A 25567-nucleotide genomic window follows, 5' to 3' on the forward strand; every position below is an offset into this window, starting at 1 on the left:
CTTAGAGAATTTGTCCTTGGGACTCCTGAATTATTATTATATGCTTGCTTTGTTGTTGTAATGTTACAACAAAAATATTTAGTGGCTTAATTTCTGTAGTAACATGTATGTTCTCCCCAAGTCTTTACTATCTTAAATTTTGGGGCACAGTTTTGGAAGTGATCACTATCCATTTCTAAACAGAATTGAATTCTCTCTCCAAAGGCCACCTAAATTCTATCAGGCTGCAGAAGATCTCCCCAAATCAACAAAGCCTAATAGCTTCTCATCATATAGAAAAATACATGTTAACCCGCATATCCCCTGTGGGTAATACAAATAATGTTGTCTCTGAGATACTCACTGGAGGAGAGAGATAATTTCAGGACAATATAGTAAGTAGTAGGATAGAAGTAATTGCCCCGGGTGCTTTGGGAGGCATAAAATAGGGGCACTCCTTGAAACCTTGGAGGAAGCTGAATAGAACAAATGAAAATTTCAAGGAAGTGTGATGTCAGCGGTTTGGAAGGAAGAGCAGGGATTCAGGAAGGTTCCCGATGGTGACGAGAGCACGAGCTGTGACAAGGATGCATGAGATAGTGCAATGTGTTTGGAAAACCGCCAGTCGTTCAGAGTTGTCAACATGGGGGGAGATGAGGCTGGAACCAGGCATATGGAGGACCCTGTGTGGCTACTACGAGGCGTGAACTTCAGCCTGTTAGACAGTTGTGTTTCAAAGACACTGGTGTTTGTTGAAATGTGAACAGATATTATTTGCCACATAGGTTCTCTTAATCAAATAAGGTCCATGAATTTCTGCATAGTGCAACCCTCACTTGGGCATTAATAATTCATATGAGTAACTATCGGCTCCCAGAAGATCTGAGGTAAAGGAACTTGTCAAACTTGATTTTATCTAGTGTTTCCCAAATTTAACTAAGCATAGACCTTTTTCCTTTCTCTTTTTCTTTTTCTTTTTTTCAAAATGAACTCCTGTTACCTTCTTATAGAAGTGTTCTGGGTAATGAGTCATTGAAGGACTTAAGCAAAAGTTACATATCTGTTTACGTTTTTTTACTTAGCATACTTCCTAAGATGTATCCTAATAAACTCCTTAAATAGAGTAATGAAGTTTGCCCCATTGCATGTCTGCAAAAATAAAAGATTCGAGGAACAGGTTATATCAGTAAATGAACATGAATGATGCATGTTACTTATTTGGAGACTTAATTTCCTCTAGGAGTTTTGAGGTTTACCCCTTGCACAATATAATTGTTACAAAGTAGAATGAATAGAATGACTTACCAAAAACAGTTAAAATTTGGAACTGTTTCCTTTAATTTTTTCAGACTTGTCAAAAAGTATAGAGACCTGTAAGGAACACTCTACCCATCTTAATAAACACCCAAAGCCCACTGGGTACCTTGCTCTAATTGTGTTGTCCTCTCTCCTCTCTAAAGGTAGCTACTGTTTTGGATTTGCTGTTTACCGTTCTCATGCATTTCTTTCTACTTTTATTGCTTCTGTATGTGTCCCCAAATTAAGTGTCTTTTATATGTTGTTTAAGTTTAGATAAATACCTTTATTCTGCTGAAACCGGCTTTTCTGTTAAGCATTATATTTATGGGATTTATCCATGTTAATAAATGTAACTTTAATGTATTGGGGTTATTTTCTAGTTTATTTTGAGAGAGCATGAACGGGAAAGGGGCAGAGAGGGAGAAAGAGAGAATCCCATGCAGGTTCTGTGCTGACACGCGGCTCTATCTCACAAATTGTAAGATCATGACCTAAGCTGAAGTTAAGAGTTGGATGCTTACCCGACTGAACCAGCCAGGCACCCCAGTGTATTCATTTTTATTTGCTGATTTATAGTATTCCATTGTTTGAGTATGTTTAGGTTGTTTGCTTTTTTTCTTCTTTTGACATTATACTCATATTGTAGTAAACATTTATAAATGTCTTTCATTTGTGCAAGAGATTTTCCAGGGCACATACATAGGCATGGAACTGCTAGGAGTGCAGATCCTAAGCTGTATTAGATATTGCCAGATTGCTCTCAGAAGTACTTGTACCTATTTACTGGCAATGGATATGATTTCTTCTAAATCCAGTCTAAACTAGATTTTAACCTACATGTATTCGTGGGAATTGGGAAGAGTGAATCACGCTAGAGATTGTGCCCCCCAGTGTGGATTAACTTTGAATTTCATTTTGTCTTTATAGACCTTGGAGAAATTCATTCAAGGCTTTTAGATCACAGACCAGTTATTCAAGGTGAAACCCGTTATTTTGTGAAAGAATTTGAAGTGAGTATTTAAACCTTACTTTGTAAAAACGCTGCCCTAGTTGTTAGTGTGTTAATATACAGAAGGGGAACTCTGTGGTTTTAAAATCTCTGATTTCCATTCATGTGTTCGTAACATAGACAAAGTAGAGCTCATTAGGAGGCATTGCCATTCATGGAAGGAGTGGAAGGAGGAGAAGGAGCAGGGGTTTGGGCTCAAGTTTCGGTGCCTGCTCTGGGGTATTTCATATCTGTTCTCAGCTTTTTTCATCCGTAACATGAGATACAGTGAAAAAAATATTTTAAAGACTGATGGGTGTACGTCTTCCAGATCCATTTTCTATTTTTTTTTTCCTCAGTTGGAGCATCAGCACCCACCCAGAGCACTCGGGTTAAAGCATGAGACTCATCCTTGGTTGTTCCGACCCAGTTAGGACCCACATTCAGTGACCGTTTCTTTTGGATGTTACTCATAAATCTCCATCCCTTCTGATTTGTGTGCCTGCTTCATCAGCCCAGTCAAAGCCAGTGTTTCCCATGCCGCCAGAGTGCTCAGACATTATTTCACTTTTTAAAACCCTTTGATGGTATTTGCTATGCACAGGATGAAGTCCACGCATCCTTGACCTGGCCCCTGCCTTGCTGGCTTTGCCATCTGCCAGCCGACCTTTCATGCTGTGCTCCAGTGATACTGATGTGCCAGCCTGCCATCCTGTTTCATAGTACTGTTGTTTTACACGTGTATAATTGGTTCATTGTGCATTAAGCAGCAACATGCCAAGCTACTGTCAGATAGATGGTAAATGGTGTTGCACAAAAAATTTCATGGTTCTGTGTAAGTTGGGGTTCTATTTCCAAATAAGACTCCAAGCAGGGAGTCTAAACCTACCAAAAGGAGAGAACCTTTTCATAAATCCTTTAAAACTTCAGAAAGCCTGTGGTACAGAGCGCTCGAGATAGAGGGACAGAGCTGCAACATCAGATATCATTTCTAGGTTCAATAGACTCATACTCAAAATCTGCATAATACCTACCTCACAGCGTTGTTGGAAAGATTAAAGGTATGCACGTTCACACAATGAGTGAGTGCATCTCTGTGTGTGTATCTTAGAATGTTATCTGGTACCTAGGAAGAAATAACTGTTAGCTATTTCATCATCATTACTGTCGTGGTGGGATACACATAATCTGGGACACACAGAATATTATCCAGAGATGATTCCCTTTTATGCTATTTGAAGATTATTGCCAGTTCCTTAGAATAAAGTCTGAGCATCACATGGCTGGGTTCTCTGCTCACACTCTCTCAAGGTTAAAATCAAGATGTTGGCCAGACATTGTTCTTATTTGGAGCTCAGAGTCCTCTTCCTAATTGACATGATTGTACCAAAACTCAGTTCTTTGCCCTGATACAGTGAAGTGCCCATTTCCTTATTTGCTGCCAGCCAGGGGCCCCTCTGAACTCCTAGAGACCACTAACGTTCCTTGGTACGTGGCTCCTTCCATCTTCAAAGCCACAAATCAGTCTTGCTCATGTGGAGTCTCTCCCTCTCATGCTTGCCAGGAAGAGCCTAGACTCTGTAAAGGACTCACCTGATTAAGTCAGGCCCACTGAACATAATCTCCCTTTCTTAAAGTCAGCTTATTTGGGACCTTAATAAATCTGTAGAGTATAGATACAGTGGCACCTAGATTAGGGTTTGATAGAATAACTAAGAGAAGGTGTGTGTACGCTGGGGGGGGGGGGGGGTCTTGGGGGCCATCTTAGAATTCTGTCTACCATAAGCTCTTATAACTACCTGACATTTTTCTCGTTATTTATTTGTTCATTGCCTGTCTTCTTTCATTAGAATAGAGGTACCATAAGAGTCAGGACTCCTGATTGTTTAAAAATGCCTTATTCTCATTATATTAAAAATGCCTAAACCAATGTCTGATGCACTGTGAGTGCTTAATATGATTCAAAAGAAAAACAGCAGAGCCTTGACAAAAACTTGAGTTTCCTAATGTCTAGTGATGTCATAAGTCATCTTTTTCATAAGTTATCTTTTTTTCTTTTTGCTAGTCTGATTAATTTGAAATACTGAATAGTTTTTAAAATATAACTTTAGAGATCTACTTGGTATTAAACATAGAATTTTGGACTTAAGATGGATTTTCTGATCCACCCCCCCCAACCCACTTCATAGAAACTGAGCCCAGAGATGGAAAGCAACATTGAAAAGTTGCACATTGCTAATTAGTGGCTGAGTTATCCCTAGAAAATTTATCATTATACCTATATCAGCATTCTTTTTTTTTTTTTTAATTTTTTTTAATGTTTGTTTATTTTTGAGAGAGAGAGAGACAGAGCGTCAGTGGGGGGAGGGGCAGAGAGAGAGAGAGGGAGACACAGAATCCGAAGCAGGCTCCAGGCTGTGAGCTGTCAGCACAGAGCCTGATGCGGGCTTCAAATTCACAAGCTGTGAGCCCATGACCTGAGCTGAAGTCGGACACTTAACCGACTGAGCCACCCAGGTGCCCCTATATCAGCATTCTTTGAATAATGTAGATGGTTTTTGTGAAAAGGCTATCTATACAAGTGAAACTGAATGTTGAATTCAAAATGAAAAAAGTTTTACATTTACGCCGTTAAGAGCTCACTTCCTGTTGAAGCCAATGCCTCTTCTAACTGGGATAGAAGATAGTTGCCAAGGGAAGATGGGCATGTGTCTCAGAGGAGAGAGATTACCTGCATTCCGCATCGTGAGCCCTTCCAAGGTCTCTTTGGAAAGGAGGCTGTGTTGAGGAATGAAAAGAACATGGGCCTTGGAGCTTGACATCTTTGGATTCAAATCCCGCCCCCGTCTTACTAGCTATGATTACTTGCTTTACTGAGTCTTAAGTTTCCCACTTAAAAATGGGAAGAGCAATATATACTGTGCAGTTTTTGTGAAGATTAAATGATAAGTTATTTTTAAATCCCTGATACATAGGTGTTAGACAAATGTTGGTAACTGTTGTTATTAAGAAAAAGATGGTAGCAAATACAGTCAAAAATTTTTTTAACTCAGAATTTACAATAATTTGAGCTTGAGTTCAATTTTTAATGATTTTAGGGAAAATAGAGTTTTGCTAAGCAGGTGGCAGAACTGTTATCTTAGAAAAATGTTTGTTTACTAGGGACACCTGGATGGCTGAGTCATTTAAGCATCCAACTCCTGATTTTGGCTCAGGTCATCATCTCCTCATTTGTGAGTTCAAGCCCTGTGTTGGGCTCTGTGCTGTCAGTGCAGAATCCTGCTTGGGATTCTCTCTCCCTCTCTCTGCCCCTATCTCTCTCTCTCTCTCTCAAAATAAATAAAACTTAGAAAAACAAAAGATGTTTGCTAGAGAATAAAATTATCACATCGGGTATGATAGAAACAAGCTTGTTTTGCAAGTGTCTCGAGCACTTACTTTGTGTGAGACATAACATAGAAACCAGTGCTGCTCTGATAAAGAGGACGGACACAGACGCACCCTTCATGAAGCAAGATATTCTCATATTGTCATTGAAGACTGGCCTCTGAAGGGCTCAAAAATATCTTGTCAGCTAAGTTTAACTTGTTACCTACAACTAAATGTAATATAATTCCTTTTCTTGATAGATACTTGATCCAGGATTTTACACGATAACCTCCCCGGTTGGTCTTCCTGAGGGTTTGGAATAGCATGGAAACTTCCCTGTATTTTCTGTGTATTGTATTCTGACATTTCTCCTCAAATTAGAAGAAAGCTGAAAGCATTTTAGAGGCTTTGGATTTGAATATATATCTGCATTATTTACAGTTCCTTTTCTATCTTGGTCCAAATAGTAGCATCCACTAATTCACCCCACATGGCATGGTTGGGCAGAGAGGAGTGGCAGAGCAGTGTTACCAGTACACCCGAGAACTTTCATCTCTCTCGCATTTAAACGTAGTTCACCTTAAGAAAATCTGACTAGTATGTAAAACTACAGATGTTTATAGTTTTTATATTTCAGAAAGTTAATGCATGGGCCAACAATCATCTTTTTCTATATAAAATTTTATTTCTAAAGGAGGGGAATAAGTGCCACATGGTGGCAGCATTACTTAAAGTATTGAAGTTCTGTTATATTTAAGCTCTCTTTTTGTGTTTGTTAGTATTTCTGGACAGTTGACTGACTGTCTTTCTCCTGACTTTATGCAGATCTTTTATATCCTTGATTCTACTGAACAGAGATCCCTGTAGGGCCTTTTCCATGAGCATCAACTTGGTAGTGTGAGTGGAGAGAGGCATTGTCTGCCGTACAGTTATCTTTCTAGCCCCAGAGGGTATGTTGTGGCCTCTCATGTGGAACAGAGGAAAGACCCACATTAGTGAGAATTTCTGATGTGTTTTGGGGATATATGGTCCTGTACAAGTTCTTTATTTCTTTTTTTTTTTTTTTTTTAGTTTCATAAATCTTTTTAATGGAGAAACATTTTTTTTTTTTTTTAATTTATTTTTGGGACAGAGAGAGACAGAGCATGAACGGGGGAGGGGCAGAGAGAGAGGGAGACACAGAATTGGAAACAGGCTCCAGGCTCCGAGCCATCAGCCCAGAGCCTGACGCGGGGCTCGAACTCACGGACCGCGAGATCGTGACCTGGCTGAAGTCGGACGCTTAACCGACTGCGCCACCCAGGCGCCCCTGGAAAAACATTTTTTATTGATTATAGTTGGCACACAATGTTATATTAGTTTCAGCTATAGAATGTAGTAATTCAGCAAATCTATCCATTATGCTGTGTGCCCCACAAATGTTGCTACCATCTGTCACCACACAAAGCTGTTACAGTACCATTGACTATACTCCCTGTGCTATGCCTTGTATCCCCAAGACCTATTAATTTTGTAACTGGAAGCTCATGACTCCCACTGTCCACCCGTTTTGCCCATCCCCCCGATACCTCTCCTCTGATTGCTTATTTCATTTTTAGCAAATTTTATTCCTTCAGTGCTTTATAGAACAGTTGTTGATTACCTACGTGTATCAGTAAGGAATATGTTTAGGTACTAGTAACAAACACCTGAAAAATAGTGTCTTTAACAAGTATTTATATTTCTCTCACAATACCTGGAGCCTAGGGCTCTATGATGTCAGCTTTTTCTTCTAACTTTGCCTTCTACCTCCCTGCAGTGTTGCTCTTACCCTTATGCTTATAAGGTGGCTCTGGGAACTCCAACCATGATATCTGCATTTCATGTAGCAAAAAGGAAGGCAGATGGGAACGAGAAGCAGTCTGTGTACAGGCACATATAACACCTCAAATAATACTTGGAGACTGATAGGAAGAAAGAGGAGGAGAATGGATCCAGAACTATCTGTCACAGTAGGTATATAAAAATAAATAAGAAACAGTCTATCTTCAGAAGTTGACAGTCTAGGGAGAAGACCTATAAACAGTGAATTTTCATGGTGGAATTATTATGATAAAATAAGCACAAAGCACTTGAGATCTCAGGAGGAAACAACTCCAGAAACAACTCCCCACAGAGCTGGGAGGAAAGTTTTCATAGAAGGGGTGGTGTTTGAGCTGAGAAAGGAAAATAGATGTTAGCAAGTAGAAAAAAAAAAATGGAGGAAATGATGATTATAATTAGAGGCTAAAAAACAAAGGTATTCAAATAAGTACAGTATTTGCAGGAGTCAGGAGGGATTGTGTCGATGAATTTGAACGTGGATTGAATTCATGAAGAGAAAATCCTTCAAAAGGCAAACAGGTCAAGCTAGAATTTCATTTGATGTCCTAATCTCTCATTTTTGGTTAATAGATTATTGGAGTAACTGGCAGATTATTAAATATCAGGGTAAAGCATGTCCCATATAGCATATAATAAACATATGTATATACAATATGGTTTTAAATCTTGTTGGACTGACCAGTTTAGTGATTGAAAGAAAATTTTAAATTCTTATATTGGTCTCCCATTTCCCTTCTAACACTATCAAATTACATCTTAAATGTAAAGGTTATAGTAACTGTACTAATATTATTAATAATTGCTAGCACTTTTGAGCACATACTTAACCAGGCACTGTTTTAAGAACATTACATGAGCACTTGCTATTCATTTCAACTTAGAAATTAACTGTGTGATTTTATGGAGTGTTACACATCAGAAGCCAAGCTTCATTAGTGCTGATCTTTGATATTTATGCACCAGAATATATGTGAATATATATGCAGTTAAATAGATGTTAAATAGTCTTCCTTTTGTAATGAGTGTCAACAGTACACCTTGGTCAAAAATACCAGCATAAAAACAGGCACGTACCAGAGGGTAAGTTCAAGGGCGAGACTGTTTTCTAATTTCTAACATCTTTTCTAACACTATCATTGGGCCTATATGTTGTTTAAATGAACGAGGCTATAAACTCCCTTTCTACAACGTGAGACTCCCAATTTGCCTGCTAGAAGAAATAACCCTTTAAATAAGTGGTTCTTTTTTATCTTTATTTTTATGAAAGTATAATTGACACAACACGTTACATTCGTTTCAGGTGTACAAATTAGTAATTCAGCAAGTCGGTGTTATGCTGTACTCACCATAAGTGTAGCTACCATCTGTTACCGTGTGATGCTATTAACAGTACCATTGACTGTATTCCCTCTGCTGAGCCTTCTGTCCTTGAGACTTCTTCCATAAGTAGAAGCCTGTACTTGTCCTCCGCTTTCATTTCATTTTGCCCATCCTCCCACCTCCCTCCCTTCTGGCAACCATTTCTTTGTTTTCTTTATTTATGGGTCTGTTTCTGCTTCTTGTTTGTTTTGTTGTTGAGATTCCACATATAAGTGAAATCACATGGTATTTGTCCTTTTCCATCTAACTTATTTCACTTAATGTAGTAAGTGCTAGGTCCATTCATGTCATTGCAAATGCCAAGATCTCATTCTTTTTTATGAGTGAGTAATATTCCAGTGCGTGCGCACATGTGTGTGTGTGTGTGTGTGTGTACACACACACACACACATACATATCCCACATCTTCTGTATCCATTCATCTATTGGTGGACACTTGGGTTGCTTCCATAGCTTAGCTATTGGAAATAATGGTGTAGTATAGGGGTGTGTGTTTTCATTTTCTTTTAATTTTTTTTTAATGCTTATTTATTATTGAGAGAGAGAGATAGAGCGTGAGCAGGGGAGGGGCAGAGAGAGAGGGAGACACAGAATCCAAAGCAGGCTCCAGGCTCTGAGCCATCAGCACAGAGCCCAAAGCAGGGCTCAAACTCACGAGCTGTGAGATCATGACCTGAGCCAAAGTCAGATGCTTAACCGACTGAGCTGCATAGGCACCCTGTGTGTTTTCATTTTCTTTGGGTAATACCCAGTAGTGGAATTACTGAATTGAATGGTATTTCTAGTTTTAGTTTCTTGAGGAACCTCCATACTGTTTTCCACACCGTTTGTACCAGTTTACATTCCCACCAACAGTACATAAGGGTTCCTTGTTCTCCACATCCTTGCCAGCACTTGGTGTTTCTTATCTTCTTGATTCTAGCTATTCTGACAAGTGTGAGGTTTTGATTTGCATTTCCCTGATCATTAGTGATGTTGAGCATCTTTTCATGTGTCTGTTGGCTGTGCATATATCTTAAAAAGAAGTTGGTTTAGGTCCTCTGCCCATTTTTTAATTGGTTTATTTGTTATTTGGTGTTGAATTATATAAGTTATTTATGTATTTTGGATATTAACCGCGTATCAGATATATCATATGCAAATATCTTCACCCATTTAGTAGGTTGCCTTTTCATGTTGTTGATGGTTTCCTTGGCTGTGCAAAACTTTTTTTTTTTTTTAATGTTTATTTATTTTTGAGAGAGAGAGAGACATAGAATCTGAAGCAGGCTCCAGGCTCTGAGCTGTCAGCCCAGGGCCTGTTGTGAGGCTCGAACTCAACGAACCATGAGAAGACCTGAGCCAAAGTCGGACGCTTAACTGACTGGGCCATGCAGGCACCCTAGTGCAAAAACTTTTTATTTTGGTGTAGTCCCATAGTTTATATTTGCTTTGCTTCTTTTGCCTAAGACCAATATAAAAGAGATCACTGTCTGTATTTTCTAGGATATTTATGGTTTCAATCCATTTTGAGTTTATTTTTGTGTATCAGGTAAAATAAGTGGTCCAGTTTTATTCTTTTGCATGTGGCTGTCCAGTTTCCCTAGCACTATTTATTGAGGAGACTATCTTCCTCACTGCATATTCTTGCCTCCTTTGTCATAGCTTAATTGATTATATAAACATGGATTTATTTCTGGGCTCTCTATTCTGTTCCATTGATGTAGGGGTCTTTTTGTTTTGATTGCTACAGCTTTCTAGTAGATCTTGAAATCTGAGATTAGGATACCTCCAGCTTTGTTCTTCTCTCTCAAGACTGTTTTTGGTATTTGGGGTCTTTTGTGGTTTCATACAAAGTTCAGTATTCTTTGTTCTATTTCTGAAAAACGCTGTTGGGTGTTTTCATAGGGATTCTTAACTTTATATTTTAACTTTGATAGTGGTTCTTAACATTAGTAAGTCAAGGTGTCCTTGAAGAATTTTTTTTCTCCCAGAAAAATGCATAGAACACCTATATGTATTCAATTTGAGTACAATTTCAAGGGGATTCTGGAACCCCAAAGCCCATCCATTGACCGCCCCCCCCCAAGTAAGACCTATACCCTGAGTAGAACTGCAGAACTCCACTCTCTGTTCTTCATTGTCTTTGTATTTGAATTGAGAGACCATTCCTTTGCATCTTGACAAAGAAAAAATGCACCATAAGAAAGGAAATAATCTTTATAATCTTGATTCATTCAGATTTCAATGCCATGGGGGGAAGATGGCAGCAAGCTTTGACATAGTTTTTTGTTGTTTTGTTTTGGGATTTTTTTGCTTCAATCTGTCTATAGAAACAGAACTACTAGGGTAGCAAAATCAGGCAACATCTATAATAAAACCAGGGGACAGGGTATCCCCCAAATACCAAATGACCAAATCACCAGCTAAACAGCTAAAAAGCTTCTGTGGTATCAGAAACTAGAGGAAGACATGGACGGATGGCAGAGGGTCTTGTGAAGCTTGAATGTTGTTGCTTATAGTAGGGAACCAACTGACAATAACCAAATACATGGAGACCAAGGGTATTCTATAAGTACTAATATAAACATAACCATGAGAACAGAAACACCAAATTTTTCTCAATCCTGAAAGATATACCAAAAAAGAACAAATAGACCACATGATCACACAAAGGTGATATACATTGTGTGTGTGTTTATGAATTTCATAAAGTGAAATAAGAAAAGTCTGTATATCATGTTTACATTTAAGAAGGAATTGAAAATATATATATACTTATACATATGAATAAATGCATATATACATTTATATATACCTTTGTGTATATATGTATATGCATGTGTGTATATATATATATATATATATATAGATAGATAGATGTGTATCCTTATACTTAAGACAGTAGTAGGATAAAGTTTTAAAAGAATTACCTAAAGAGAGAGTTAGGAGGTAATACAATGCAAAAGACATACATAGAAGCTAGACTTTATATATATAGATCTATATGTAGATATATATGTGTGTGTGTGTGTGTGTGTGTGTGTTTTAATACAGTTTTGGAGACATGTAAATATCTTACATAATTTAAAAGAAAATTTTTAAGGAACAATCCCTAAAAAATCAAGTGAAATGTAAAAAAGCAAACCTGTCTTTCTGGATGGTGGCATTGCCATGCAGAAAGAAATTGTTCCAAGTAACTATAAAACATAGTAATTTGTGCATATATAGTCAAATATCCCTTCAAAACAGCAACAACAACAAACCATTAATCTGTTTTCAGTAATCATTTTGTTGATACTAGTGTTGCTGTTGTTTGATTGAAGTAGTGATAAAGTAAATTGTAGTTCTGTCTGGTGTTTTGAGAACTGCAAAGAGACACAGGACTGAGAAGTATAATTAAAAGCGTTATTTTTCTTAATTTGTGATTATAAACTTAAAATGCATCTTTTTAAAAATTATTTTTAATGTTTTTATTTCTTTTTGAGAGGGAGAGAGAGAACTAACAGGGGAGGGGCAGAGAGAGAAAGGAAAAGAGAGAATCCCAAGCAGGCTCTACACTGTCCGTGCAGAGCCTGATGCAGGGCTCGAACCCATGAACTGTGAGATCATGACCTGAGCTGAAATCAAGTTAGACTTCTGACTGACTGAGCCACCCAGGTGCCCCATTAAAATGCATCTTTTAAAAACAGATACCTTGGGGCATGTGGGTTAAGTGTCCTACTCTTGATTTAGACTCAGGTCATGATCTCATGGTTTGGTTTGTGGGATCGAGCCTCGTGTTGGGTTCTGCACTGACAGTGAGGAGTCTGCTTGGGATTCTCTCTCTCCCTTGCTGTACCTTCCCCAGTTGCAGTCTCATGTGAATGCTCTCTCTCTCAAAAAAAAAAAAACCCAAACATTAAAAAAAAATAAAAACACTTATTTCATAGCCTTGTTCACTAAAAGGCCTAGAAATAATGACTGACATGGTAGCAGTGAGCACCCCCAGTGATCATTCTCTAAGTACGATTTCTAAATAGTGGCATTTAGAGACCTGCTGATTCCAAGTCTGAGTCTAGAAATGTACTAGGTGAGCCTAGAGCACCCATTCGTATCAAAAGCAGAGAGGTTACTAAAGAACATAGAATTTTGTCTGAAGCATTGCAGAGCCAACTTAACTAGGCTCCCATTGGACAAAAATAGGACAGTTTGAACACCAATAAGGAAAAATACTGTAATGGCTTGAAGAACCTCAAAATTGTTAAATCTATGAGTCATAGGAATGCATAGAACAAACAGAAACCTTTAGAGAATACTAGGGAACCATATCATTATTTTTGTTAAACAAGTTAAACTGTTAAGTAAGAGGAAGTAATCAAGTGTTTTATTTTGCCTTGCATATGTAAACATTCCTCAGAGTAACCAAGTGGTTATGGGGAAATTTCCCTTTACAGAGGTTATTCCTGCTGATAAATGAAGACGGAATGCTACCAACATCCTGCTGAAAGTATACAACCCACCTCCCTCTGAAATATTCCTGCAAACAAAAACCAAAACAAAACCCTGAATCTGATCAAGCCTCTAGTTCTAACTACTAATTTACAGGAAGGAGAACAGACAAAGGGATGTGTTAAATTACACCATGGGGATTCATTCAGCCAAATAACAGACTGTGGGAAACTGCAGAACAGATGACTCAACTTTTTTCAACAAATTGCAAAGACAAAAGCGATGGAGGGGAAATCTATAGATTAAAAAAAAAAATTAAGAAACATACTAACCAATTGCAATATATGTTTTCCTTAGATTTGGGTTTAAACGGGGATCAAAAAGAACATTAATGGGATATTTGAGGAAATGGGAATATGACTTTGATATTTAATGATATTAAAGAATTGAGTGTGTGTGTAAGTGAGTGAGAGTGAGGGGAGAAGGGGCAGAGAGGTGTATTTTTTTTTTCTTAAGAAGAGTCTTTGTCTTTTAAAGATAGATGTTGAAATATTTACAGTTGAAATTATATGCTGTCCAGGATTTGCTTCAAAATAATCTAGGATTGTGGGTAGGAGGATGTATGGAATGTTACAGGGGGAACAAAATCAGCCAGGAGTTAAGAATTGTTGATTGGCGATAAGTACAGGATTCATTGTTTATTCTTTCTCAACTTTTGTATGACTTTTTAATTTTTTACTATGGAAATATTAGAGTAAAAACCCAGCCATAGCTGCTCCATAAGAATGGCTCAAAACAAAACAAAAACCCCAGTGTCACAACTAACTTATTACTTCTCTACAGTCAAGTTAACTGCCCTTCTTTTTTTAGTGAACTTTTTATTTTGTATTAATTTTAGATTGACATTAAAGTTGCTCAGTTAGTATAAAGAGTTCTCCTGTACCTTACCCTCACTCAGTTTCTGTTGCTATTAATGCCTTATATTACCATACTAAATGGGTAAAAACTAAGAAATTAACATTGGTATGTTACTATTGATGAAATACCAGACATTATTCAGGTTTCACCAGTTTTTCCATTACAGTTGTCTTTTTGTTCTGGGACCTTATCCAGGGTACCACATTGCGTTTACTTGTCAGTCCTGCTAGCCTTCTTTGGTCTGTGACAGTTATCTCTTTCCATGTTTTTCATGACTTTCACAGTCTTGAATACTGGCCAGTATCCTGTAGAATGTCCCCCAATCTGGGTTTGTCTGGTGTTTTTTTTCAGATTAGACTGGGGTTATGGGTTTTGGGGAAGTGCCCTTCTTGTCACATTACATCAGAGGGTACATGTTATCACCATGACATCACTGATGATGTCAACGTTCATTGTCTCCACCGTGCAGTTAATATTTTTCTCTTTCCCTACTCTGTTCCTTGGAACCAAGTCACTGGCCTACCCTCAAGTGTAGTGGTAGGTAGTGTTAAAGTCTGCTTTCTGAAGCAGGGTGTGTTAGGGATCAGGACCACATCCAGGTTCAGCGACTGACTAAATAGGCCTTAGCATATGGTCATATTGGTAGCTAGGCTTTAATATGGCAAAAGGATATAGAGCAAAATCAACAAAGGGAACAGGTGTGTGACAAGAAGTTTGGAGAAAACCAAATAGAAGCTTCCCAGAGTCCTCTCCCAGTGGAGTCATACAGATGTTCTTCGGTCCCCCAGCAATGAGCTGTGACAACACATGTGAAATGTCTACTGGAGAAGCTCACCTGAGTATAGGAGTCCAGGGATTTGATTGGCGACTGGTCAAGTAGGCACTCTCTGCCCAGCATGTATCAAAATTCCAAACTCCCAGAAGAAAGGATGTGTCTTTTCATTTATAGAAAGTTTTCTACCAGCGTAGGGAACTATTTACTGGTCAAGTTTCTAGCCCCCAGCCAAAGGCCAACCATGCAGGCAGGCCTTTCTAAGGACAGTGGTCAGTGTCAACTCTTTTCTGCATAGGAAAGTATTCCCTTTATGACGCATTTTTTAGAAAAATGGAATTAGTTTTAAAAACAGCATAATAGTAGGACCTATTATGTATTTTATATAAAAACAACAAAAGTAAAATTAGATCAAGGGTGTCTTAATTTCCCTGCTGTACAGAATGAAGTATGTGGCAATCTAGGCCTCTTTTGGTTCATTTACTATTTCTCATGCCCATTAAAAAAATTTTTTTATGTTTATTTTTGACAGAGAGGGGGAGAGGGAGGGGCAGAGAGAAAAGGAGACAGAGAATTCCAGGCAGGCTCTGCACTGATAGCAGGGAGCCCAGTGTGGGGCTCGAACTCATGAATGGCAAGCTCATGACCTGAGCTGACTAGACGCTTAACCAACTGAGCCACCCAGGCGCCCCTTCTCGTGCCCATTTTTAAACATTGTTATAAAAATATTACTGCAGCTTTTGAAGCATTTCATAATTAAAAAATGCCTCCAGGTTGTGACTTCATTTATTGCCAAATAATTGGAAGAAAGCTGTGTAAATTTCAGTAATAACATATAACCAAAACCTGGGTGGAAATCCCAGAAAGTAATTACTGAGATTTAAGACACAATATGTATTCATAATTTACTTTCTTTTAATAGGAAAAACGGGGTCTTCGAGAAATGCGAGTTCTTGAAAATTTGAAGAATATGATCCATGAAACAAATGAACATACTCTTCCCAAATGTAGAGAAATAATGCAGGACGACTTAAGCCAAGTTCTCCAGAGATGTAAGCCAGCGTTTTTTGTGTGTTTTTGTTTTGTTTTTTAACGCTGTTTTATTTCAAAAGAATGCTATGCCAAAATGTATTTCCTTCAGTGTTTTGGTGGTAGGTGGAGAGAGAATTCTTAATCAAAACCTATAAAATGGAAGCCCTGTCACAGAGCATGTGACTATCTAGTGATTAATGTGTGTTGCCAATGATGTTGAGAGCATTAATCTCCAAAGTGAGATGTGTGCATCGGGGGTACACAGATAAGCAGTCCTTTTAGGATGTGAGAAAATTGTAGCATTATTTACCTTTTTTTAAATTTAATTATGCATAAGAAGTTTGATGACTAAGAATTAGGCAGTGAAATGAAACTTGTTTTTCAAACAGGATACTAGAATTTTTAACTCTTTTTAAAAAAGGGTCCCATCATAAATGTTTGTAAACATTTTATAACTTTTTTCATTAAGCAAAATATTGTAATGTGGAGACACATTAAAAAAGAATCCTTATTAAACATATAAAATAAAAGGAGTTTTATTACTAACTGATTTTAAAATTAGAAGTATATCAAAAACTCAAGGTTTCTCCTTGGATCTAGATCCATACTGACACTGTTCAGCTTGTGTGAGGGTAGATAATGCTGGCAAATAATGATGGATTACTGAAGTGCAAATGAAAAAGTACCTTTCTGGGGGGCGGGGGGGGGGTGGGGAGAAAACAAAACTAGCCAGTAATATAATGACCTGTGAAGGAATACAGTACGGAGATTTGGTTAATAATTGAAATTAGCAAGTGTTTGTATTCAGGTCCAAGTTAGTCTCATGTACTCTAATGTTAAAAGGGGCTTGGAGAGAATTAATGCCCCAGGATTACATTTGGTATCTTTGAACGAAACAGCAGAAAGTCTAAAATTGACTGTAGGCTTTTGCATCTTAGTACACACATCATTTGTTTGTTCAGACTGTTACTTCCTTAACCCTGACAAACATTGTAGATATTATACTAAAAAACTCGATTATTAGTAAGACTACTTATGTATGCATTTGAGATGTGCCTGTAACTATTCTTTTCTACACTTTGAGTCATAAAGATAAATTGGGTAAAACTTGGTAAAAATCTGTGAATGGTTATTTTGATTTAATTCATTCTTGGGCTAACATAACTTCTGATGTGAAGACTAGCCTCTTAAAAGTAGTCTCCACAATGAAATAGAAAAGTATTACTAGTAAAATGGAATTCAGACTGTAAGTGTATCCTGAAATGAAGAATTAAAACACATAAAATCCAAAGTTGATAATTAAGGTTTTAAGATCTGTGGACTACTCTGGGTGTAATTAGCTCTGTGACCTAAAAAATGGCTTTGGAGGTGTTTTCCTGCTAGAAGCATGGAAGGCTTCTTCAGTAGGCTTCAGCCCAAGTATTTTCTGCTAAGTATTATGAGCATGGGTAGAATGGAGATGATTATGTGCTTTAATTTTAAAGCTTTGCCTGGGCCCATCTGTCGTTCCCAGGGAATTGCACGTTTAAAAATCTGACATTTTAAGTCAGAGTGCTGGCTTGTTTATTTTCGATACTGATTCATCAAGGAGTTGTACAAAATCATGCAAGCCAGCTTATATGGAATGTAGTGGAGTATATTCTGGTCTAAGTAGTACTCTACAAGCCTAGTGATGAGTTAAGTTTTGTTTTGTGCCTGTTAATACAGCTGTCACATTTATCTCTTCCTGTGCTGGTGGTGCGGTCAGCTGTGCCACTCAGAACTCTGCAGCTGTGGACCTCCGGCTGCTGGTCTCACATGTTGCGCGGAGCTAGGTAACTGTGGAGCAGTAAGGTGGGGACATCTTGAATTATTGGAATGTAGACCTATTACAGAATCCTCAGCTTGGAACTGTTTCCGCTTTTGGCTGTGTGGCCACCCACCTTGTATAGTGTCTTTGGATTTGATGACCAGAAGCTTTAGAACAAAAACTTACCTGTGGTATAAAGTCATCAACATACAGCCTTTATGGGGGCACCTGGGTGGCTCGGTTAAGCGTCCGACTTCGGCTCAGGTCATCATCTCGCAGTTTGTGGGTTCAAGCCCCACTTCGGGCTCTGTGCTGACAGCTCAGAGCCTGGAGCCTATTTGGGATTCTGTGTCTCCCTCTCTCTCTGCCCCTCTCTGCTCACACTCTGTCTGTCTCTCTCAAAAATAAATAAACATTAAAAATTAAAAAAGAGACAGCCTTTATGTTATTTTTTAATCCTGAAAACAGTATTAGTGTCTATGCCCTGCTTATTAATTATTTAATAGACTTACAGATTTCACCACATTTGTTGTCTGGAGATCTTGCCTTAGTATTAAGGACCTAGACCTTGATTTTAGAGTAAGAAGGACAGAGCCTGTGGGTTTTCCTTACGTTAACTAACACGGTCATAGGAAATTAATTTTCTTTCCTTACCTGCTTCCCTCTTTTTTTAGAGAGACATGACTTTGTTTTTTTATTATTATTTAAGCAGAAAGATGTATGTTTAAGTAATAAGAAAAAAAAAAGGGGGGGAAGAAAGCAATAAATCACCCTAGTAACTACCTGAAAATAACCATTGCTTTTTAACATTGGTGAACATCATTTTAGACATCTTTGTGTAAATCCAAATAGAAGGATGGATAGAGACATGATAGCTGAATGAATAGCTGGGCCGGTATGAGGGAGAGAGCGCATTTGATAATGAGATCATACACTTTTTTTTTTAATGTGTATTTTTGAGAAAGAGAGGGAGAAAGAGAGAGCGAACATGCCAGTGGGGAGGGGGAAGAGAGGGAGGGGGACACAGAATCCCAAGCAGGCTCTGAGCTGTCAGCACAGAGCTGGACGCAGGGCTGGAACTCACAGACTGGCGATATCATGACCTTGAGCTGAAGTCAGATGTTTAACCGACTGAGCCACCCAGGCACCTCTGTTTTTTTTTGTTTTTATTTTTGTTTTGTTTTTGTTTGTTTGTTTGTTTGTTTTGTCTTATGGGGAGGGTCATACACGTTTTAAGCTTAGGTATTAATTTTTAATTTTATTTGAATTTAATGCAACAGATACTTAAAACTGAAGGAAATACCTTAAAATAAGTGTCACTTTTGCATAAAAGATAGTATTTACTAAAAGATCGTTCAAGGAAAAATAATTATAAAAAACATTTAGAAGTTAGAGTCATGATGTCATTATTTCTCATTAATTAATGCCTTGAGAGTTGGAGGCATTCAGACATTCACAGCTTCCCTCACCACTCTCTTCCCCAACCTCACTTGTGAATTTTAACTTGATCAAGGTTTATAGTATTTGCTTTCTGTCCTGAAGTCCTAATACTGCCACTTATTTATTTAGTCTTAGACTCTTGACTTCCTTCTCATTTGTTTACTGGATCTTTAACGATGATATTATAATTCTGTTTGTTTCCTTAGCCCTGTACTTTCAATTTTTATTTCACGCAATATGTTTGCTCTCTTTTAATAAAGAGAGATTTTGTATAACGGAGCACCTATGGACAATTTTATTAGGTTTTCTTTCAGAAGGGAGGCTGTGTCTGTTTCATCTGTCTCTCACATATTGTGAGCCTTTCTCCACCCCTCATATCTGTTTCTGTACAAATTAAAGCATATTAGAGTTCTAACAATTTTGTCAACTTATTTTCTTTTTCTGACTTTTGGGGGATGAAATAATTAGGGGTTAGGAATCTCAGTTCTTGGCCATCATACCACATTTCAAAGTTTATAGTATACAATTATAATTTTTCCTTGTTCAGTAAGTGATGGAATTTTTTACCTCTTATTTTTTTTTAACTTTTTATTTATTTTGTGAGTGATTTAGGAGACTAAGTTTGTGTGGTTTTCCTTCAGTCTGTCTCTACCTAGAAATGTTTAAGAAGTCAATGATTTAAAATACCAATTTTTACTTTTTTTATTTTAGGGAGAGAGAGAAAGCCCGAGCAGGGGAGAGGGGCAGAGGAAGAGAGAGAGAGAGAGAGAGAGAGAGAGAGAGAGAGAGATAGAGAGATCTTAAGCAGGCTCTACACTCAGAGCAAAGCTTAACATGAGGCTTGATCCCACGACCCTGGGATCATGACCTGAGCCAAAATCAAGAGTCTGATGCTCAACTGACTGAACTACCCAGGTCCCTAAAATTAACCAAAAATTTTATAGCACTTTACTAGTTAGAATTTTTACCAGCATCCTCTTCACTCACTGCCTCTCCCTTTTCTGTTCTCCCTACCTCTGCTCACATGTAGCTTACTAACAGATTTTTTAGGCACAACTTTGAGAACATAACTGGGATCTGACCATCCTCACCACTTCACTAACTGCTGCCACCCTGGTCTAAGCCACTCTGATCTCTCACCTGGATTGTTCTAGTAACCACATAACTCATCTTTATGCCTTTCCTGCCTATAATCTGTTCTCCACCTAGGAGCCTGAATGATCCGTTTGAAATGTAATTTGGCTCTTGTCATTACTATATCAGAATCTCCTCCTCTTGCTTACAGAACAGCCAGACTCCTCACAGTGGCCTAGATGATTCTACATAATGGCGCCCACTCTTTTATTTCCTTCCATTTTCTTTTCCCACACTTTATTCGAGCTACTCTGGCCTCCTTATTCTTCTAATATGTGCCAAACATGCTTCCACTTCAGGGCCTTTGCACTTGCTTCCTCTGGAATACTCTTGTCAGCCTTTTTTTCTTTTTTTTAATTTTTTTTAATATTTATTTTCGAGAGAGAGACACAGAACGCAAGCAGGGGAGAGGCAGAGAGAGAGAGAGAGGGAGACACAGAATCCAAAGCAGGCTCCAGGCTCTGAGCCATCAGCACAGAGCCTGATGTGGGGCTCGAACCCACGGACTGCAAGATCATGGTCTGAGCGAAAGTTGGCAGCTTAACTGACTGACTCACTCACGCGCTCCATTGAATACTCTTGTCAGATATTTGTACATTCTCATTTCCCATCCATCTCTGCTCAGGTGTCAACAGTGAGACCTTCTTAGCTACTCTGTAATAATCATGTTCCCTCGCTCTGGCATTCTCTGGTCTCTTTACCTTGCTTTTTCCTCCAGAGTATCCACCCCAACCTGGCATGCTAAGTATTTATATGCTATCTGTCTCCTCAACCAGAATATAGGTTCCATGAGTTCGGGGACTCTGTTCTCTCCAGTACCCCTGGCACCTAAAACAGTGGAGTTCCGAAGTAATTATTTGTTCCTTGAGATGAATGAATGAGAATTCAGCTAACATCTAATACCAAGCCAAAGTTACTTGCTTATGTATGTATCTGAGGTTCACACATACCCATCATGATAGAATGTATTTGTTTTTCTTGTGTGAGGACAGTCGGGACATTGTCACCTATCATATATGACACTACTGTATGTGGTGCTAATTTCAAAAAATCTTTTGGTTGAGAGAAAGTAATTTGACATTTCTTGACTCTTTAAAATAAGTATGGTCTCCTGAAACGCAGACAACATGGGAAACGGCTTCCTGCTGCATTAGGTACAACCAGTAAGTGATGTGGAAGTGATAGGAAGGTTGAATAATAGGCCTTTTCCTCTTGGGGTCTCTAATCATGAAGAAGGAATGTTTGGTATGGTCACGTGATTTTCTTGTATTTTAGAAAAGCAGGTTTCATTAAATTTAGGACGTAAGCCTTTCTTATTGTGTGGCTAAAGAATTAAAAAGTCAGCAACTTCTAAGGGACTGAAATTTCTAAAAATGGGCGTTCTGTCTGAGCACAAAGACAATCCCTGTAAGAAACAAAAGTGTGCCTTTGTCAGATGTGTTCTAATTAAAATTTTAAAGGACATAACAGATGACAAAATAATGTCATAGTCTTGTAATTCTTCTCTTAGGTTAAGCCCAGAATGATCTGAAAATGATGAAGCACCCAAAGACCACAGAATGGATTTTTTTTAAGTTATGTTCAGAGTCAGGGGGAAAAAAATCCAATCAGGAAATGATAGAACCACTGCTTGGAAGAATGATGTAATATTAATATGCCACAGAAAGAAGGCAGATCTAATCAGCTCCCATTTTGTTTTGTTTTCATCTTTTCTGTTAGAACAAACAATGATTGGGAACATAATTTTCAGGGCTAAAATATTATCTTTGATATAACTAAAATAAATGGCTACTGATAAAAACATTACTTTTTAAAAGCAGAATCCTCCTCTTTTACCATATTCTCACAGGGAGGGACCTAACATTTTTCTGAAAGGGAAGTCACAGTCCCTGCCCTGCTGAAGAACTTGGGACCTATTCGGGACTAGGTTTGGGTAGGAGAGGAAGGCATGTTGTGAAACACTACTAAACCTCTGTATAAGCAAATGCAAGGTAAAGTGGTGAAATACCCACATACCTGGTAAAGGAATTTCAAATAAGAGAAAATCCTTATAGGAAAAGGATTAATCTAGGAGGGCTTTATTATGAAGGCAGGACACCATAAACTGTTCTCTTAAGACAAGTAAAACATTGTCATTAGGAGACAGGACTAAGGAAAGCATTTTCAGTAGGGATAGTAAGTAGAATAATATTAATAACAACCTTCCTTGACTGCTTACAATGTGTGAGGAACTGCTCTAAGTGCTATTAGTATTTAAATTACTTGTCAGCCTAGTATCCACTCTGTTATCTCATTTAATGTCAGTTTTGAAGTCCTCTCATTAGTTGTTCCATTAATTTTACAAATGACGAACTGAGGTGCTGAGGTGTTAGGAAAAGCAACAGTGACAGTGCCTGGCTCATAGCAGATGCTCACTCGGTATTTGGCAAGTGAATGAGTGAGCAAGCAAACATGCAAGTTACACAACTAAGTGCTCAACTGTACATTTGACTACAGCTCCCTGTCACCTGCGTGCAAAACAGTGAAGTGAAAACACTTGTATACAGAAATAAAATGGGTTCAGTAAATGAAGAGGTCTGAAGAACTAATGGATGAAAACCAGTTTCATTGATGAGATCACAAGAGGAGAATGTTGAGGGTATGAGCCATGCCTTTAGAGGCAGGGATCTGATTGTATTTATTTTTGAAAAAATTTTAAAAATTTTTATCCAGTTTTTGAGAGAGAGAGACAGAATGCAAGTGGGGAAGGGGCAGAGAGAGAGGGAGACACAGAATCTGAAGCAGGCTCCAGGCTCTGAGCTGTCCACACAGAGCCCACTGTGGGGCTCGAACTCACGAACGGTGAGATCATGACCTGAGCTGAAGTCGGACACTCAACTGACTGAGCCACCCAGGCGCCCCTTACAACCTGCTTTCTGCACTTATTAGTCATATTACCTACTGTTTGTACCTCAGGTTTTTACAGATGCCAGAAATCTGTGAAATGGGATAGTGATCCTCTCCTAATTTAGGAAGATGGGATTGAGAGGAGTAATACATGGAAAGTACTTAGGACAGGTCTGGGCACATAGTAATAATAAATAACTCTAATAATTATCATGAACAGTTGTGGTTCATTAGAAAGGGAAGTCACTCGAAGGAAACAGTCCAGAGAAATTTATTTGAATCTGGCAGTGGCAGTCAGGATAAACTAGCAGGCAAGAGCAGAAGCAGGAATGGGAAGTTGTTGAAGCCTTGTGGGTACCAAGTACTGCCTGCAAGAGAGAAGTTTGTATGAATGAGAAAAAGGGAGAGGGAGGGCTAATGAATCAGAGAGACACTGTAGACATAATGAGAATGTAATGATAAATTTATCAGGCATTTTATATCTTTAGAGGATTCTGAAGCCATTGTTGACAACTTGCCATTGGAATTAGTACCTAAATGCCCTTGGCTTATACCTCAAGGCTCATGAATGATGTTGGTTCTAATTATGACATCCTAAATATATTGGCAAAACTTCTTTTATCCCTTCTAGCCAGCCTATCACAACCAAAATAATATCAGTTTTTTTGCATAGTTTCTTGAGATCTAAAACAATTCAAGTTTTTGGGGTGTTTCTTTTAGCTAAGTCTTGAACAAGGGCTGCTGGTTGAAAACCCATTGTCTGTTTTATTTCAGTGCAAACAGCTTCTGACGCAGTCTGTAGACTCCAACAGAAGGAGCAGGAACGAAAGAAGGTAAAAGTACATCATTTGGATAATGGGACCTACAGCTCCTATTATCATCATATTATTAGCAGTTGCTTTTTATTTAAAAAGTCTCTGAATTTGTTTTCTTTATGCAGTGATTTAAAAAGTTTAAAAATGGCTAATTCATTGAAGATGTGTTAAGGAGGTATGAACACTTGATTGTACCACCCATATTTTTATAATTCAAATTGCAGATCTCTTTTTTTTTTTCCTTTTCAACATTTCCAACTATTCCCTGAAAGCAGTATTTGTCTCATTGAGGAGAGAGAATAAGACTTTTACATGGAACAAAAAATGCCTACCAGATTGGGAATATAAATCTTTTCTTTGAGCCTGAAGCACTGATGAGTATGTTATGTGTATTTCTTCTAGAAAAGGAAGCATTCATGCCCGTGGATGGGTTACTTAATGAATAGTCATAAGAGTATGCGAAACACTTGCTGGGTAGTGCTTTGCTTATTGAAAGTATATCTTAAGTAAGTTTAGATGTAGAAAAACAACACAAGAATTTAAGGTCCTGTGATCATTTGCTATTTTCACTTACAGTTTCCATAAAGTATTTTTATAACTTATTCATTGTTCTGAACTAATAAAGATACACTTTTTAAGAAATGCTGAAAATACTGAGTCACTCTGAATATAGTGTCTTTTATGGGTAAATAAGTGTTGCTATCTCCATTTCTCTGGAATGTGCTGTGGTTAATCCACAATAATAGTTCAGATCTGCACTGTATATAAAAATACAGTGGAATAAACCATGCCAGAGTTTACATTTCTGTACCCTCTGCTCAACTCTAAATATTGATACAGAGTTTAAAATTCAGCAATTTGGTGAATTAGGCCTTAGTGAAAGGCCTTAACATTTCAGGCAGGTGGGAAGGCTGCCCGAGAGGTGTAAGGTCACAGCAGGCTGGGTCAGGAGTCAGGGCCGTTGAGCATGTTGATAAAATGGCAAGGCAAGGCCACGGGCAGGATCATCTGTTACGGTGTCATGCTTGCATCATGTCCAGAGAACACTGTAAAGACAAGCACAGGACCTTACATAGGCCATGCCAGGCTGACACCGGATGTGTTTCTTTAGTTCTCTCCTCTGCAAGGTGCCAGTGGCGATATTTCAATTTGTTAAGTGTAAGGCAGTTCATACACTCAGGAACTAGCAGTCTAGAAGAGGGAGCCCCAAACCACTAACACTAGTGCAGTGTAGGATAAACTAAGAGCTGTGATCAAGTTCCGAAGAACTTTGTAGGATCTTGGCTAATGTATTCAGAAGATGGTGACATTCAAGCCCAGCCTTGAGTAGTGGGTAGGAACTCAGTTTGATAGAGGATGGGAAGAAAGATATTGTAGGGCGAGGGATACAGTGTAAGCAAAGGTAAAAGATGTGAGAAGTCAGCAGTCTCACGCAGCTGACATGTAGAGTATCTAAATGGGTATTTCCAGAGATAATTGTAGAGTCTTGAATG

The 25567-nt window shown here is 38.3% G+C and overlaps 1 protein-coding gene across 2 annotated transcripts in view; it reads left to right on the forward strand.

Annotated features, from left to right (window-relative positions):
• Positions 1–25567, forward strand: part of BLOC1S5 (biogenesis of lysosomal organelles complex 1 subunit 5) — a 68107-nt gene that overhangs the window by 27070 nt on the left and 15470 nt on the right. For both annotated transcript variants that reach the window (XM_049655083.1, XM_049655084.1), the window contains exons 3-5: positions 2206–2288; positions 15901–16030; positions 24034–24092. In XM_049655083.1, the coding sequence (XP_049511040.1) occupies positions 2206–2288; positions 15901–16030; positions 24034–24092 (272 nt within the window). The remainder of the gene's footprint in view (positions 1–2205; positions 2289–15900; positions 16031–24033; positions 24093–25567) is intronic.

Source organism: Panthera uncia (assembly GCF_023721935.1).
Source record: "Panthera uncia isolate 11264 chromosome B2 unlocalized genomic scaffold, Puncia_PCG_1.0 HiC_scaffold_25, whole genome shotgun sequence".
Classification (NCBI taxonomy): Eukaryota; Metazoa; Chordata; class Mammalia; order Carnivora; family Felidae; genus Panthera; species Panthera uncia.